We start from the raw sequence: 16,485 nt of genomic DNA, 5'->3' as shown, positions 1-16,485 counted from the left end.
TTTGCTTGGGGTTTTGATTTGGGGGCTGTTTGCAATATTTTAACAATGGGCACGAAAGAACAGATGAAGAGAAATAAAGTAAAAAGCAAAAGTCCAGCTGAATTCTTAAAGGTTGTGAAGAAACAATAAAAAGAGGCAGACAGCAAAGTACCTCAGAATGGGAGATTTTTGGGCAAAAAGCAAGAAGGGAACATACAAGAGTCATTACAGATAGGAAAGAGGAGGAGAGAGATGTCYGAAAGCTATCCCCTATTCCTACTGYAGCAGGACKTTTAATCTGGGGGCAAGGAGAAGAGTTTGGGCCTGGAAATTAAGAATAGAGTGTTCAGAGAGGGTGACAGSTGATCAATATGAACACTGGCGCCCTTCACCATAGCACTGAACGGGAGGTGTTGATGGAAGGTCAATGTGACACTACCCAGCAGTGCAATTTGCCATCTGGGTGGTGCTGACTGTCTGTTCCCTAGTGCRATACTGGGATTAGGACATCTGCCTCAGCTCTGAAAGTGTTTGGAAACAGCTGGCACCAACATGTCCTTCCAGTTTCACCCTTGTTAGCTGAGGGCACCCATCACAACTATGCATGACCAGGGAGGACTCCCAACCTGCTACTGTAATTGCCCTGACCCGTGCCCACCTTCTCGCTCCCTGAACTCTAGAGAAAGGAGTGACTTCCCAAAACCTTCTGGCACCTGCCAGTGCTTGGTTCAGAGCTCTTGTGCCTCCCAAACCCCACTGCTCTGTCCCTRTACACTCATCCTTAACAGCGATCCTCCCCGATTGTCTGGCCCAARACTTCATCCAGCTCCAGCTCTGGTTCCCGCTGTAGTATTTTCCGCTGCAGATCAGTGTAGAAGTCGACTCCCTCAGAGACTGAATGGAAGACCTTGCCTTTGGGCTCGTAGTAGCTGCTTATTTGCTGTATGAAGCATTGGTGGTGCTGAGGCTGATCCTTTAGGCTCCCGTCGTATCCCTTGATGTGGTTCCTTTTGAACTCCAGTATTGTCTTGGTGTAGGTATTGAGAGTGGTGACAGCAGAGGCCATGCAGCAGGTAAAGGAGGCCCAGGCCATGCTACCAGAGACACACAGAAGAAGCACATGCTGTAAAAAGCCATGTGGGGTAAGGAATTGAACACYGTGACACACCCTGATTTGCCAGGCAGACCTGCTCGGTACAGACATGAACTAAAATGACTAAGGCTCATAGGATTATGGTTGTTAGGGGGTTTCCCACCACAAGATCCTTTTTAGATCAGTGGGATAAATATTGGTCATCCCCATCATAAGGAAGGGGGTGATAGAGGGAAGAGGAAAAGGGCAGCAGGAATGTCTGTAACAGGAGAGCACAGTTGTGCATTGCAGGGCTGCTCAGTGTCTTCCTGTGCATGAGGCTTTTCTACCTGAGTGTAGCCAAACTGCCATGCTGGCATTTGATGTCCAYGGGTGGCACCCAGCACTGGAGTGTTTAAGTCTTAAGAATCAATGTAGCATCATCAATACAGCATTGCCAATTGAACTTGCACTTTCCATGGGCACCTGCAAGGCTCATCCAAATGTTTTTCAAGTCAGGCATGTCATGTCAGCTGTGCTTTATCCTTTAGAGAAAGGCACACTGAGCCACTTGCTTTTCACAGCTCCTGTTCCTGGCTCACAAGTGACACTGTGGTCTATTGCCTGCTTCCACTCCTTCCTGCACATAGTGCCATCAMAGAGTGATCTTGGCCTCCAGTGCAGCTGCCATTATTTGGCTGGGCCAGCACTGGAGAGGAAGATGTGACTACTGTTTGAGGGCTGAGCTGTGCCCTCATCTTAAGGCACATGTCTAGGCTTGGTGTTGCAGGAATAGGCCCTTTGGCCTAATATTAGTGAAGGTGCCAAACCCACATGCAACTTATTAAAATTGCAGACAAACAAGGCTTTTTTGAGAGCATCATCACAYGTGTGACACAGGGAAGRGCTGAGGCCAAACAGGGCAAACCAGCAGACAGGCAAGCCTGATTAGTCAGCAGGACTGAGGGTAATTGTTTAGGTGTGACCCTATTGTTTTGCCAGTCCCTTTATAGCTACTCATTTAAGTAGCTCAGACACTATTTATTAAAGCAGGGTGAGGCAAAGAGAGGAGATTAGTAGTAGGAGAGCCATGGTACACCTGTCTTTGGAACACACAGAAAGTCAAGAAAGGAGGGGGAAGCAGGTGGTAGGGCTGAAGCTCAAAAGGCTGAGGAGGTGAAGATGGCTTCAGAGCTCACGTACTAGAATGCCCAGCCATAGTCCCATGTGTGTGGTCTCCAGTCCTCTGGTCCCAGATTAACCGTTGCCTGGAAGACTTGAGTGTACATCATGTGTGCCACCATCCCAAGGAGACCTGGACATTAAAGACAAGAAAGCAAAGCAATTAGAGCAGGAGTCAGAGCAGCATACTTCAGCCTTGAGTGAAAAAGCAGGCTCTCTCCTGCCTGCTAATCTCCAAGATTACAGTACTACACTTACCTGACAGCACTGAGGAGACAGCAGCAAAGGCATTGAGCTTCATCCCACAGACAGGATTGCCAGTATGCAGAATTTCCACCATCATCAGGATGAAGCTGATGAGCAGCAAGCTGATGTATACCATCTCTGACCCCAGCGACAGCCACAAAATTCCTGCCAGGAATACAGGATGAAACCATATCCAACCCAATCCTGAAAGTATGTCCTTTTGATAGAAGGGAACGAAGGAAAACAGCAAAAACCCAAAAGCAATCTCCCCAACCTGTGAGCAAAGGCTCCATGGGTGCTGTAGGAGGCAGAATGCCTGTCACAGAGTGCATGGSTCCTCTAGCATGGCAAAGCTGAGAGGAACTAAAATACCATCTGTAAACAAGCCAGCATTATTCACAAACAGTGAAGAGGAAAGCAAAGGGAAAAAGAGAGGGGAAGCTGTTGGCTATTAGCATAAAATCTAGTGGTCATGGACTGGCCACAAACACATTTGAGTTCTAATCACAACAATAAAAGCAAACAACTTTTAACCTGGGACACTAGTTAAGAACTATATGGTGCATCCATGACTGTCTGGGACGGCATCTGGAATTCAGGAAACCCCTTGCAAGCCTGTATTTCTCACTGATACCCCAATTAAAATGAAACTAYGTTCCTTGGGGTTGATACCCAGCTAGGGCAGTAATATGTGCCACTCACCCTGCCACTTGAACAGAGTGCAGGTACTTTCATGCTGGGATTGTGAGTGGGATTTAAGTGATACCAGAGTCCACAGCTGAACTCATTTCTACAGCTGTGCAGCAGGACTTGGAGGAGAATGAAGAAAGGCACTCTGTAATGTTGGGCTGTGGAAAAGCACAGGATTCACTGAAGAAGAAACATTAATCTGACAAATGAAGCAGCACTGTGAACACTACTGTTAGCAACTATTAATGGCTGTAGAGGAGAYGTTCATCTGGGGAAAAGGAGTGTGAAGAAAACCCTCATTAATGTGGCACTGACTTGAATACTCAACATCATTAGTGCCATAGAGTCACCTAGCTCTTTAGCAGAAATAGATGAGCTGCATTCCCTGTTTAAAGGAGCTGGCTTGCTGCTGCAGCACCATCAAGGAGAATATTTCATTAAAGGTCAGGCTGTCAAAAGTATTCTGGAGGTTGCAGGCACCACACATACACAGAGACCCCTGCATCATTTTCCTTGTGAGTCCAGGCTCCCCACTGCTGCTGCGTAGTTTGGTCTTATGATGTTGCGTGTGTATCGTGGAGCTGCTCTGTGCACCCCCAGCTCAGCCAGCCCATCCCACAATCTGCAGCCACCCCACCTTCTCCAGTGCTACCCCAACTGTACAGCGGCACCTGCACCATCATCTTCCCATGCTACTGTGTGCAGGAAGGGCACGTAGTAAAAAKGGCACTTGCAAATCCCCAGCATTTATTCCAGCCCTTGCTCTCGGGGTTTGAAGGCTGACACAAGCTCTGCACCCCAGGCCTTTCCCTTCACATGTGAATATCTTCTGAAATTACTTGCCTTCAGCCTCCATCTTCTTAGGGAATAGTTAGCAAGCCCACACCAATTGAAAAACCTTCATTAGGTGAAATCTCCATAGTGTACATRCACATACATCAAAGTACACTGAGRCTATCCACAGGGTGATTTGAAACATGTGACAATGACAGGAGGGATGATCTCTCCTACTCAAATGCAATTTTCTATTTGATGAGGCGGGGACTTCACCCTGAAAACATAGCTTTCAGATCTCCTATTCACTTGCAACAAAGTAAGAGGTGATTCAGCTTTCAGATGCATCATATTAGACCCCCAAAACTGAAGCACTGAATTAATATGTAGCCTCTGTGGGAGGGACTGCCCTCAGGTGTCATCCATCCTCCCCTGACTACAGCAAGGTGACAAGCCCAGACCAGACAACTTACTAGATGAGATAAATCCAGCTCCATATTGCAGGGGGTCTGAGGTCTCCAGCATTGACTTCACAAATGGTAGTGGTTTATGCAAACAGCTGGGAGGAAATCTTTGCTCTTTTAGCAATGAGACCAGGATGCAATGTCTCTTTGGGGACCCACCCTGCTGCCCCACACAGGCACAATATTGCAGGTCCCCTGTCCCAAGGAGGAGCACTGGGCAGGTACAGTGGGATACAGGGATTTGCTCTTACCTCTCTCGGCTGGTGGTGAAAGCTCAATAAAGCTGCGACATTTCTCTTCTGAAACACAAAACCAAAGCTTTTAGTTTACAAAACAATGCAGGGAACATAAGGGAAAAGAAAATCTCTTTATCTCACTCTCTTTTCAGTGCATACATCAAGCCATCCTTGAGGTCAGCCTCTGGTCTTTTTCTGACTATCTCTTCAGACCTTCACTGAGGCAAAGGAGGGGAAGCAACATTCTCCTGAAAACCTAGAAATGGCCATTTCAGAAAAAAAAGGTTCAGCAATTTGTAAATCTTATGAGCCTCTGCTGAATATAAAAATCTATTGCTACTCATTCACAACATTACTGATGATCAGGTCTGTTAAGGGTGTAGCTTGTAACAGACTGCAGATTCACCACTTCTGCTGAGGATGTGAATTCCCATACACCCTAATCCCAGAAGAGCAATTCTAGCACTGCTTCTCAAAGAAAAAAGCAAAAAAACTTCCCAAGTGAAATGCTTCRTGACAGAGATGCGAGTCCCCCTTCTGTGGCAGAGACTCATACAGAAGTATGGTCCTTGGTCCTCACATTTTAGACATGTTATTTCGACAAATTGTGTTTATATTTGCTTTGTTTTTTTGTGTCAGTCAGGTRCAAGCTACTGTCTCAGCTGAGGGTCCATCAGTATCATCTGTAAATCTCTGCATACTGCATCACTGCATTTGAGGGTCCTCTCCTTCACTTGGTACAGCATTTTCTCCCAGATATTTCCACTTCATGTAAGAATCTCATTTTCTTAATTTCTATCCCCAKTTCTAATCTTTCCAAATCTCCTGTGTTACTGCTGTCATCCACAGCTCTCAGGATGCTACCCAGTTTAGTGCCATCTGCAGTTCTCATTAACTTGCAATTTGCTACTTCACCTAGAACTTTAATGAGGATATTCAGTAATGGCTCATCTRATCTGATCCTGAGATTAGCCTGAATAATGAAATCCTTTCTCCTGTTCGACTCCAACTCCTTTTGCTCAGAGTCGTCCCTTTTTTGTTGTTGTTTTTATTGTCTATGCACTTGCTACAAAAATGCACAGTAGTGGGTGAGCTGTGCTTGATTTACAGGAAGCAGGGGACTGAGACTGACTGTGCTTCCAGCCTGTCCCATACTCTGCCGCGATCCAGATGTAACGTACTTTCTKTGTTCCTTCAATCACTGGGGTTATTCCAGGACTGCCCAGTGGCCAGRTAAGTCTTTTAGAGAAATCAGTCAAGGGATGTAGTTTTATTCCCACAAGCATCATGGAAACACAACCCAACCCAAACCAGTCCTATGTAAACACATCTCCTTCCACAGCCTGTCTGGAAATGCTCATAACAAAAAGCAGCCCACTTGTGAAGACATAAGAGTTTCAAGCACATTCCCTTCTGCTCCAACCCCTCCTTCTGTCTGCTTTTCTTCTCCAGTTATTTATTTTCAAACTTTGACAACAACAGAGATGACAAATACTATACTGTAACAGTGGCTTTGTTAAAGAAGGTGAGACATTTGTACTTGAGAAGAGCTTAAGGGAGGGTGGTGGGCTGAGGGGAGTGGGTCTGATGAAAGTGGCCTTCATCACTGCATCTTTAGATACAAATCTCTCTGTTGGTCMTCTTCTGGATTAGTTCTGATCACATCTGATGTGTGTGCCAGGCCATAAAGGGCACCTGAGCACTGCAGAGCCCCAACCAGTGCTGGTGGGACACAGGTTCCAGCAGAAGGATTTCAGCAGGTCTGGGCAGGACCTAGYCAAGGGTGAAGGGAAGCACCAAAGGGTTCTAGTACAGGTTGCATGACCAGTCCCTGGCACTCCAGGATTTACAGTACCAGTCCCACACGGTCAAAAATGACAAATGAAACCAGTCACAATATCATTGAAACTAAAAATTACAACACTGCAGCTCTAATCCTCAGGTCAATTTGCCTCTTAGCTTTAGCTTCTCTAGGTTCAGATCCTCCAAGTTTTCCTCTGTATCTGTAAGGTAGTAATTCTCTTTCTCTATTTTTTGTTGTTTTTATGAAAAGCCCAGTCTACTTAATAAGACAAAACCCCTCAGTTTGGTGGTTAAAGAACACCAACTATTGCAGTTCTCACAGGGATAGCTAAAAATTGACAACTTCATAAAAACATTGTACTTAAATTACTGAGAGGACATGCATGAATTTACCCTGAAGAGCATGAGGTAAGCTGTGTGTAGGAATGGAGATATGAGGAGAGGGAAAGGAGRCTCATGGAAGTTCCCATCAGGATGAACAGTGCCATCACAAAGTCATTGCAATCACCACTATCACTTGCACTTCACAGTCCCTATTCCAGACCAAAGAGCACACCAGAGACAACCACTGTCCATTTCCCTGCTCTGTGAATATTCTAGTGAAGGACAGAAATGTATTGACCACACCAGTGCACAGGGCTGATGCCATCTACAAACAGGAAGAAGACTTYTCTCCCAAGTGTCATCAGCCTCCCACTTTTCAATTTCAAACTTCTGTGGAGTAAATACAACGGAATAAGTCATGGCTGCCTGACCAACACACTACCTGGCCCTTCCATGCTCTCTTCACAGGAAAGCCACATCCCTGCATGGAAGTATCTGAAGGCAAACCGGTCATCTCCAGTCTCCCAGCTGTAGTGCACTACATCCTCAGATGAAGCATTGCTAACATCTGCATCAGATGGCATGGGGACACCGACGCACTGGGAGGCTTTGTTCTTCCCACACAGAGGCTTGGGTACTTTCTGGGTCCCGGTGCACCAGTAGCTGCCCAGMAGGGCAGTGGTGGAGAAAGTGAGAGCCAGCAGGTTCAGGATGACAGCCAGAAAAGTACGGCGCAACGGCAGTCCCTTCAGCAGCTCCATCTACAACACACAAATAGGAGGGACTGTCACACTGGCCACTTGTCCCACCTAGCCTTATGAATCCCRTCTTTTCCCAGTGTGAGTTTGTGGAGAGGGATTATGAGCACTCTGCCCTCCCCACAACATCTCAACAGCTCACCCAGCATGGAAGAACTGTTTCTTGAAAGTCAGGGTAGTGGCCAATAGGTCAGCTTCAGCCATTTCAAAGTATGCTGAATATCTGTCCTGGGGAGGCAAGGGTGACCCAGTAGACCCAGGAGAGGGTGACCCAGCAGGGCTGAGTGCATTGGGGTGTCTGAGCCCATGAGCAAAATGAAAGCAACATCACCTTCATCCATCTCAGAGATGATAGGGAAAAACTGTTAACCGAGTTCCCCAAATACCATGTGTTGCCTTTACATGAAACRCAATGAATGTTCTCTCCAGCTAATGAGAAATCTTGCTGCCAAGTGTCCCAAAATGCTTTTTTAAGCAGTTCATTACTGTAAGAAGGGAGGTARAGAGTATGATGATTTTACAGTAGGTGAAGGCAGGAAATGTTCCCATATCACTGAAGGTCACACATCAGAGCAGTGACCTSCTCAGAGAGGACACACAGCTATCCACACCTGGCAGCTTGAGTCTAAGCCCCAGAGCAGCACCTCCCACCTGAGCTCTCATCTGCACATCAGAAATTTGTAGGGTGGTGGGGTGACAGTGTCTTTGCTTTCACACAAAGTGTCAAAGGACCTTCTTCGTATAAGAGCAAACTTTGCCACAAATATTCTTAACAGTTCCATTTCTACATTATTAAAAGTAATTCAGAAAGCAGTTTGTGAACCAGGGTCCTGTGGACTTTGTCACTCAGAGGGAAGATTCAGACTTTAGGGTTCCTGCAGAACCCTGCACTGACTTCTGAGAACCCCAAAATATCACTCCATGGATTGATTAGATGTCAGCTACCCACACATCAACTCCCATGTAATCAACGCATGTCTCTTCCCACATGGCACTCCCTATRTTTGGCACAACTTCATCCAGATACACCCACCCTTTCCTATTTATGACTCTCAAAATCTATTTACCCMTGAATAGATTCAGTTTGTACAGATGTTGCCTGCTGCTGGTCCTCTTCCCTTAACTTCAGCTGACTCACCCAGCRCTGAATGTGTAAGAAAGACCCAGCATGCAGTGGACACCACTATGAATAAACAATACGAGATTGAGCTTGGCATTGTTTGTGACTGCACCACAGCTAAAAGTGGTGCAGTTAGAATAATTTTTTCTGMTAACCAGCAAGCTTGGAAACATGGTCAACAAAGATGGTACTGAAGCACCTCTTGAAAAGCAGGACCTTATTAGCATCTTATCACACTGAGAAAGCAGTGCCTGACCCAGAACACCCAGAAAGCAAGAAAATACTTAGCTCCTGAAATTCTCCTGTATTGTTTCATACTCTGACATTTTTTGTCTCTCCACCAGGACATTTCTTTCTGTACCCTGGAGAYGGTATCTTAGTGATGCCATAACTAATGACTTTCATGATTTAAAGGTATGTTGAATATCACCATTTTCGCAGAGTAGACACCTACTAGGAAGAGTTTCTGGCTAAGATCAGTGGCAAACTTCTCACTGGAAGTTTTTTCAGGGGAAGATTTGGCTTATGACTGAAAAGGAAATTATAGATGAAATTGCTCTCCTCAAAAACATAATTTTTCACCTGAAAATAGAAACTTTCAGCGCACAAAGTTTTCCAGTTTTTCATCAATGCTTGATTATAAGATTTTCTGTTGTCGGGTTTTGGGTTGCTAATGCGTTTATTTAACAAAAAAAAATTCCACTCACAATATTGACAAAAATCATCTTTCTAATTTAAATCYTCAATAGTGGGAAAAATATTCTCTCCAGTTGATTTATGACAGTAGTTGAAATGCTGTACAATTTCAGGAAGAGTGTTAAGGAAAAGACATAAAAAAKGCAAGAAACAAATGAGTCAGAAGGAAGTGGATCAAGGATGCAGAAGACATATGGAATGAGAAGAAAATCTGAACAACTTCCTGAGAACATTGTTACAAAATCTTCCCTCCACAAAAGCCAAGCACTCACTGACRAAAACTAGCCATAATATATCTAGATAGCCCCAAAAGGAAAGACAGTTGAATTTACCTTAGCAGCAAGTCTTTGAAGTCCTGTTAATTTGGATGAACAGCACAGAACTGGGACTTATACTTTGCCTGCTGTTTTGACCTTTACATCCTCCAAGAAACCCAATTGCTGCAAGCCCCTTCCTCCTTTGTCTGGTTCCCTCCTCCCTCTCCTCCCCAGCGATTATTAAATGCTATCCCTCTGACAAGCAGCTGTTTTGTGGAAAATGGTCATTTTGTAATCCACAATGCAATCACAGCACAGCTGTTCCAGGAGATTATATGGGAAGTGATTGGTGCTGCGGGCTGGGATTAAGTGCAGAAGAGTGACCTGTATTGACTGAGTAGAAAGTTTCTTTAAAACACACGAAGATTCCAGCCCTCCCCGTGTTGTCGCTGTTTGGGAGCTTGTAYGGAGCAAGCTGGCAGCTCTGACCAATGCTACAGGGGAGGAGTGACCTTACTCCTTAGCTTAGAAACTGCCAGCACTYTTGGCATCAGGTCACCCCTTGCCCTGTGCACTATCTCAGCAGAATGGCAAAGACCAAAATCATCCCAGCCCTRGGATATCCTCCTGGCCAGACCTGACACTTGCAGAAAGGGCATAATTAAAAAATGGGAAGAGGAAAGTTTATGGAACTGCATCTGCTCTGAGGACTGAGGATTTCAGTCCCTGAAGAGATACCAATACAGCTGCCCCCATGGGGATTAGAAATTGTGATACCCCTTAGCAGAAGAGCTGCTGAGTTGCAGACTGACATCATGKCATCACCACCATGAAGGAGGTATGTGAAACAGCAACGAGTCAAGCCCAATACCTGAASCATGGGAGAAAGAGATAGACTGTCAATGTCACTTTTAGTGGCAGCTTTTACCAAAACGTGAAGTTCACTGGGAATCCCAACTCCCAGGAGGTTCACATTGCATGAATTTGGGAGCCTAGTAAAAAGGGACAGAGAATCCCATTCATAYCAAGTCCCCTCTGAGCTCTTGTCCTGAAAGTTTAAAGGCTCTCACTATATCTGTGTGGTATCAAAACAGTGAAAAGTAAGAATGATATCATGTTCTCATGAGAATGTACTCGAGTCCATGGAGCAGAGCTGCACTGAGTCGAGCTGCAAGGGAGAGGAGCATCCCAAAAGCACACACCCTGTTTCCCCCACAAAGACTTCGCCCAGTGCCAAGCGAGTGAAGCTCGCACCACCACTGGCAGGGAACAAGGCAGATTCCCTGCATGCTGCTCTGCCAAGACAGGAAACCTGTGGTCCATCCATTCTGATCCCCCATGTCCAACACCTGAGCCCAGAGGATGGGGCAGGTGCAGGAACAGCTCTGGGTGACAGCACAGCCTGTGACAGCCCCACACAGCAGGGRCAGCAGACAGAGTGACAAGTTCACRGTTCAGTATGTTCAGTGTGTGCTGTCACAAGCTGCTGACCCTTCCTGCCCTGAGCAGAATGGGCAGTAGCTCCGTGGGTATTTTAATCCCAGTCACTGCATGAACTCCTCTAATATAGATAATCATTTCTAAGACGGACTAACTGAAAGCAATGCTAAATGTCTCTGTGCTCCASGGACTGCCTGCAGGTTTCTGATTAATAAAAAGGTTCTATTCGAAACAGATGCATTTAATTTACTGAAGTAGACACAACAACAGCTGATGCTGTTTAAAAGGAGAGTGATTGCTTTTTCTTTCTTTTTTCAGAAAAAATGTCCACATCCGGACACCTTAAATTTGACTTCTAAATGGTCAGTTAGAAAATACAGCCTGGTTTACAGTCTCAAGAGTAGATAAAGAACCATGTCTACCAACAATCCTTAACACCTTCCTAACGGTAAACTTGCTGAGAGTATCATTAAAACCCAAGATCCTCTGTCAGTTTCTAAAGCTGGGTTCACAGAATTTATAGTGATGAAAAGASACTGAATTAGTTTTATATGGATAAGAATTCAGGTTGGGAAATAAATTTATCAGAAATATGCTAGGGATTTATCAGAAATATTCAAAAGTATGCATATAGTAGATTTAGTATTCTGAATAATGGCAGATATTTATCCTTCCAGAAGATGGCAATCTTTCTCTAGTTTTCTTTTTGGGAGTCTGCTGCTCACATGCATGCTGGGGGAAGCAACACCCAAGTTTAGMCTTCTATTCCTTCTCTTGAAATTCCACCCTCCCCTCCCTTCTTTTTACATTTTCATGAACACAAACTCTTTACCTTGAGTCTGATATGGGGGATGGGTCCGTCTATTGGAGTTATCTGAGCCTGGGATCACTTGAATACACTGGGAATGAAAAACAAAAGAGGAATGATGCAGGAACATAGCTTTTTCTCACATTSTGCCCTGCATGAAACTATTCTTTCTAACACTTCCCAATATTTTGTCAAGTACCATATTAACTTTCCCCAGATTATTCCACACAACTCGTAGAATACCAACACCAGAGCATGTTTCATGATGTTCAATAAACTTCCCTTAGAAAAATTGTGGGGATTTTATCTAGTTTTGGTTTGGATTTTAGTTGTTCGTTCGTTTTTTAAAAAATCTCTATTTTAACCTCTCCTCCATCTGACCAATTATGGACAGKAAAATCAAGCTACATCTGTCTTTTCACCCTACTGTGCCTCCGGTTTTCTCCTCTTTGAATCTGATATTTCCCACCACAACTTGGCCTAGCTAGAGTTTTTGGATGTCTCTTTCTGTCTGAACTCAGCAGCAGCCAGTCCCTGGTGACTCGTTTAAAATTCACCCATTGAAGTGAATGCCCATAGCAGCTGATTTCTTGTGCAATCAGCCAAGCGCTTGACTTACAGAAACAAAACAAGGAAACAAAATGCATAAAACCCGAAAATCTCAGCACAGCAGCACTGTGGAGATTGCCAGCTCTAAAAAAGCCTGGGCGTTGACAAGCGATGCATTTTTATCCTGGTTCTCTCACCATCTACACCCCAGCTTGGGTGTATCCTGCCCCAAAGTGACACACTCCACTCCCAGGGATGCTGGTGGAAAAGAGGGTCAAGGAGACCTTGCCAGACAGGGCCCAAAGCTTGCAATATTTAACTGGTGGGTCTCAAGAGGCACACGACTCCTCACAGCCCCCCATGCARCAATCCTCCAGGGGTGTCAGGGATCATTTGCTGACGATCCCTGACACCAAGGTCCTGCCATTGACCCTTCAGCTGACCTGAAGGAGGAAGGGTGGCTATTTACACCCATGGAGTCACTCTGTGAAAACTGGACAAAGACGGGCTCATACTCACCCCTCATTCCACACATTCCTCGCACATGACACTTCCCACCGCTCCTGTTTTTGCAGTTTTTACATGAAGAACATTCAGAGCCGCAGTCCCCTCCCTTAGTGCAACACAGAAAGCAGGATGTCTCCCRAGTCACAGTGACATGGAGAGAGCCAGACTTCTCAAACCCAGTGACAGACTGCAAATGCCAGATTTCTCCCTGAGCTCTGAATAATTCCACTCAGATTGTAACCTTTATTTAGCTGTTTGCATGATGCATTAACTCTTGCTCTGAAAATGACCTCACCAAGCATATTTTTTCTAGTCTAAGCACATTTAAAGGTGAATTCCATTTTCAAAGATGAGCAGCTTACATTGCTAGACATTAAGACTGTGGTAAAACAGAAATAAAGATTGACTGGACTAAATAAATGCATCTTGAAGATGAACAAACAAGTCGGTCTGTTTAGACCTTACTACTTTTTATTTTCCTTTTACTTTTTCGGGGTTTTTTTTTTTTTTTTTCAAAACAAGCCTTAGTTGGCTGGATTTTTTTTTACTAATCTTTATGGTTATCAGTCACTCAAAAAACACACAGAAAGCAGACATAAAAAGAAAAAAAAATCAGATGCAGCAACAAAAACTTTGAAGACTCACTAGAGATTCTAGGTGCCTCAATTTCCAGATAGGAAATTTAAGGCCATATATTAGGTATAAGGCTAGGGGATTGCTTTTCACAGAGCACTTAAACACTGGCATMTCTAGGATGTGCTCACCTGAGTACACAGAAAAAAAAAAAAGTTATTTATGTAATTTAGCTAACCGTAAACTGTAAACAGACTAGAAAACCGCAAATTTTAACATAGATCTATAAGGATTTTAAAGAGGTGCCAGTCCATAGAAGGGTCCATACTCTATTCAAAGTAGATAAAGGCTTACCTTATCCACTGCTCACTATTCCCATCTGCTCTTCTGAGGCGTCCAGTGAAACACTACAAGGCGATCATGGACTCTCCCCTATGTCCTTCTATCTGAGTGAATATGTAGTAGCCAAGAAATTCCATGACATCTGACCAGAAGCTTTGAAATGTACCAAGTCTGTCATTTTATTTATGGTTTAATTCTTTCTGAGCTCACAAAATCATCACAGCACATTATATCAGCCACCAGATTGGCAGAGCATCCACTTCTGCAGAATGAATCTTTGTAATTTGGTAGYCCCCTCTGTGAAAATTGCTGCTACTTTTAAATCTACCACTTACAAGATCTCAGTCTGTTACTACACAGAATCCCAAACACCCAGACTCAATGACTACCACAGGCTCGTGGGGTTTTTATCATCAAGAGGAACCATTAGAAAAACCTGGTCTCATCTCAGATGCAACAGAACCCGAGGAACTTTGGATAATCATATCTAGYGATACACAGAACTCCTACTGGAGCTACAGCACATGTTTCATGCAACTAACTAGTATAGACTGTGCAGCAGAATATGATGGAAAACCCATCACATCCTTAGAAAAGTTATTCCAATGATTAATTAACCTCATCCTTAAAATTTTGCTCCTGGTCTGGAAGCAGTGTCTACTTTMGTTTTCCAGCCTCACCAGGTTGCTCCAACACACAAAAAAATACCCAGTGTAGTGATTTCCTAAAAGTGTTATTGTAAGAGTCACAAATCAGTGCATTTCATTAGAGGCACACAGTGTGATCTAACCAGCTGGCTGCTGGCCCAAATTCCTGGTTCTGTACTTGGCTCTGACACGTAATTTTCCCCTCCCATCGGCCAAGTCATTGGTGGTGCGTTTACACTGCAGTCAAAGCAGTGGCAATGATGGGGAATAAACATTCAGTGCTTGTTTTAATTGGGTGTTGCTAGGAATTTCACTCTAGCAATATGGAACACAATGCAGGGTACAAACCCAGAAATGAGTAAACTGTGCTAAACTYGGCATTGCCATGGCTGGACTGATAGTTCAAAAATAGTCCTTGTTTCCATACATTATAAAGCTGGGTCTCACGTGAAAATCCCACACGTGRAAATCACAGCACGGGGGATCCTTGTTGATACTGGAAACGGCACAAAGACAGCAGGAGACATTCTCTTTTGATAACCTGAGGATCCGAAATCAATCTGTGCGAAGAGTACATCACATATGCACGTCATACTGGAGTCATGTTTAATATGTTTTAAAGCAAAAAGAAAAATAAWTTGAAAAATACAACTAAACTACATTGCACTTTGGTTTCACACACGGAAATGAGAAAGCCAAAGCAATTGTTCTTTACTTCAATTTATCTTTTGCTCCATTTCACTAAGGTAAGTCAAAATAAGCAGAGATAGAGGAAGTCTCTAAAGATTATCTAATCAATCCATCTGCATCACTATGACCTTAGCAACCTGAAGAACTTCAAGCCTACTCTTAAAACTTTTTGCAAGGGACACACTACTCCATCCAGGAATAAAGTCCCTTGTAATATCTTTTCTTTTTTCAACCAAATCACAATATAAAACAATCTCTGCCAAATGCCACAGTGTCCATTCCACATCTGATTTATTTATTCACATGGATTGTCCTCTCAAGGCCATTGGAGCTACATGGTTTACTAAAGTTATGCTCACGTGCTTGTATGTGAAGAGCCAGTGCCTCAAAGGAAACATCTAAGCTAGCAGGAAAGGTTTGGAAATCTAAAAGAGTGAGTAAGACAGAGAGTTAGCTTTTTTGAGGCRAGGCGTGGGAGGTGTTTTCGTTCTTTAGCTATTAAAAACTCGTTGCTTTGACAAGAAAAAAAAAGGGGAAGAGAAAACTGGGAGGGGAAGGATTAATGAATAAAGACGCAGCATGGCAAGAGATGCGGCAAGCATGGTGGCCAGAAGGCACAGACGAGTTTCTCAGGATTCTCTGATGGAGCAGAGGTGGTAGCAGGTACTGATCAGAGGAGTCAAGGTCTAACAAGCTGTCTAAAGAGGATAATGACACCAGCTTTCCTTACAATGCCGAGCAGAGCGGTTTTGTTACAGTGCGTGCTTTGAAAACAGTTATACTAGATATTACAATTGAACCTTTTATCTTTCTGGGTGTCCTGGTAATTATCCAGGACTGARGGCATCTCCTTTTTCCTCCGGATTTGATGAGGATTTTGGATACCTTTCCATTCCTTTATGGMATTTTGGAGCTGTGGCTTCACAGACAATCCTGCTGTTGAGTCCAGTCTCCGTGGCTCATGCTTCCCATGGCCCTTCTGTGGTGTGCAGCAGGCTGAAGCTGCCTGTGGGCCAGGGAGGAGATGGGTCAGGACAGGGCTGTGCTGACACCGATTTGGGGCCCTGGCCCCGTGCCTTGGTGCCCAGTGRGAGCAGGCAATGCTGGGAGCGGATGGTGTCACTGCCATGGACACGGGGTGGGTGCAGCATGTGTATGCCGTGCCAGGGGAGTTTCGGGGCACCCAGGCTTCCCTACAAATCCTGAGGGAAGGGAGTGCCCCAATTGTTACAAAGACAAACACAAAATATTTTGAAGACAGCCAGCAGAGAAATTGGGCGTCTGCCTCTCTTCTTCTGCATTTTTTTTTGGTTGGCTTTCTTTTGGTT

General features: G+C 44.4%; 1 protein-coding gene across 2 annotated transcripts; it reads right to left on the bottom strand.

The window, feature by feature from the left end:
* Positions 1-56: 56 nt before the first annotated feature.
* GSG1 (germ cell associated 1) lies at positions 57-13,101 on the bottom strand. Of its 2 annotated transcripts, XM_057380254.1 has the most exons (7): positions 12,918-13,101; positions 11,874-11,940; positions 7,213-7,531; positions 4,659-4,706; positions 2,492-2,644; positions 2,255-2,366; positions 57-1,073 (listed from the first exon to the last, which is right to left on the bottom strand). In XM_057380254.1, the coding sequence occupies exons 3-7, from the start codon at positions 7,529-7,531 to the stop codon at positions 761-763; spliced, it is 945 nt and encodes a 314-aa protein (XP_057236237.1). In that variant the 5' UTR covers positions 11,874-11,940; positions 12,918-13,101; the 3' UTR covers positions 57-760. The 2 variants fall into 2 exon arrangements, with proteins under 2 accessions (XP_057236237.1, XP_057236238.1); XM_057380255.1 differs by lacking the exons at positions 7,213-7,531; positions 12,918-13,101 and having other exon boundaries at positions 11,874-11,935.
* Positions 13,102-16,485: the final 3,384 nt, after the last annotated feature.

This window comes from Malurus melanocephalus, unplaced genomic scaffold, assembly GCF_030028575.1.
Source record: "Malurus melanocephalus ecotype Western Australia unplaced genomic scaffold, MMel_1.1 scaffold_441, whole genome shotgun sequence".
In the NCBI taxonomy this organism is placed as follows: Eukaryota; Metazoa; Chordata; class Aves; order Passeriformes; family Maluridae; genus Malurus; species Malurus melanocephalus.
The sequence above is the reverse complement of the archived record's forward strand: the minus strand, read 5'-3'. Positions and strand labels throughout refer to the sequence as shown.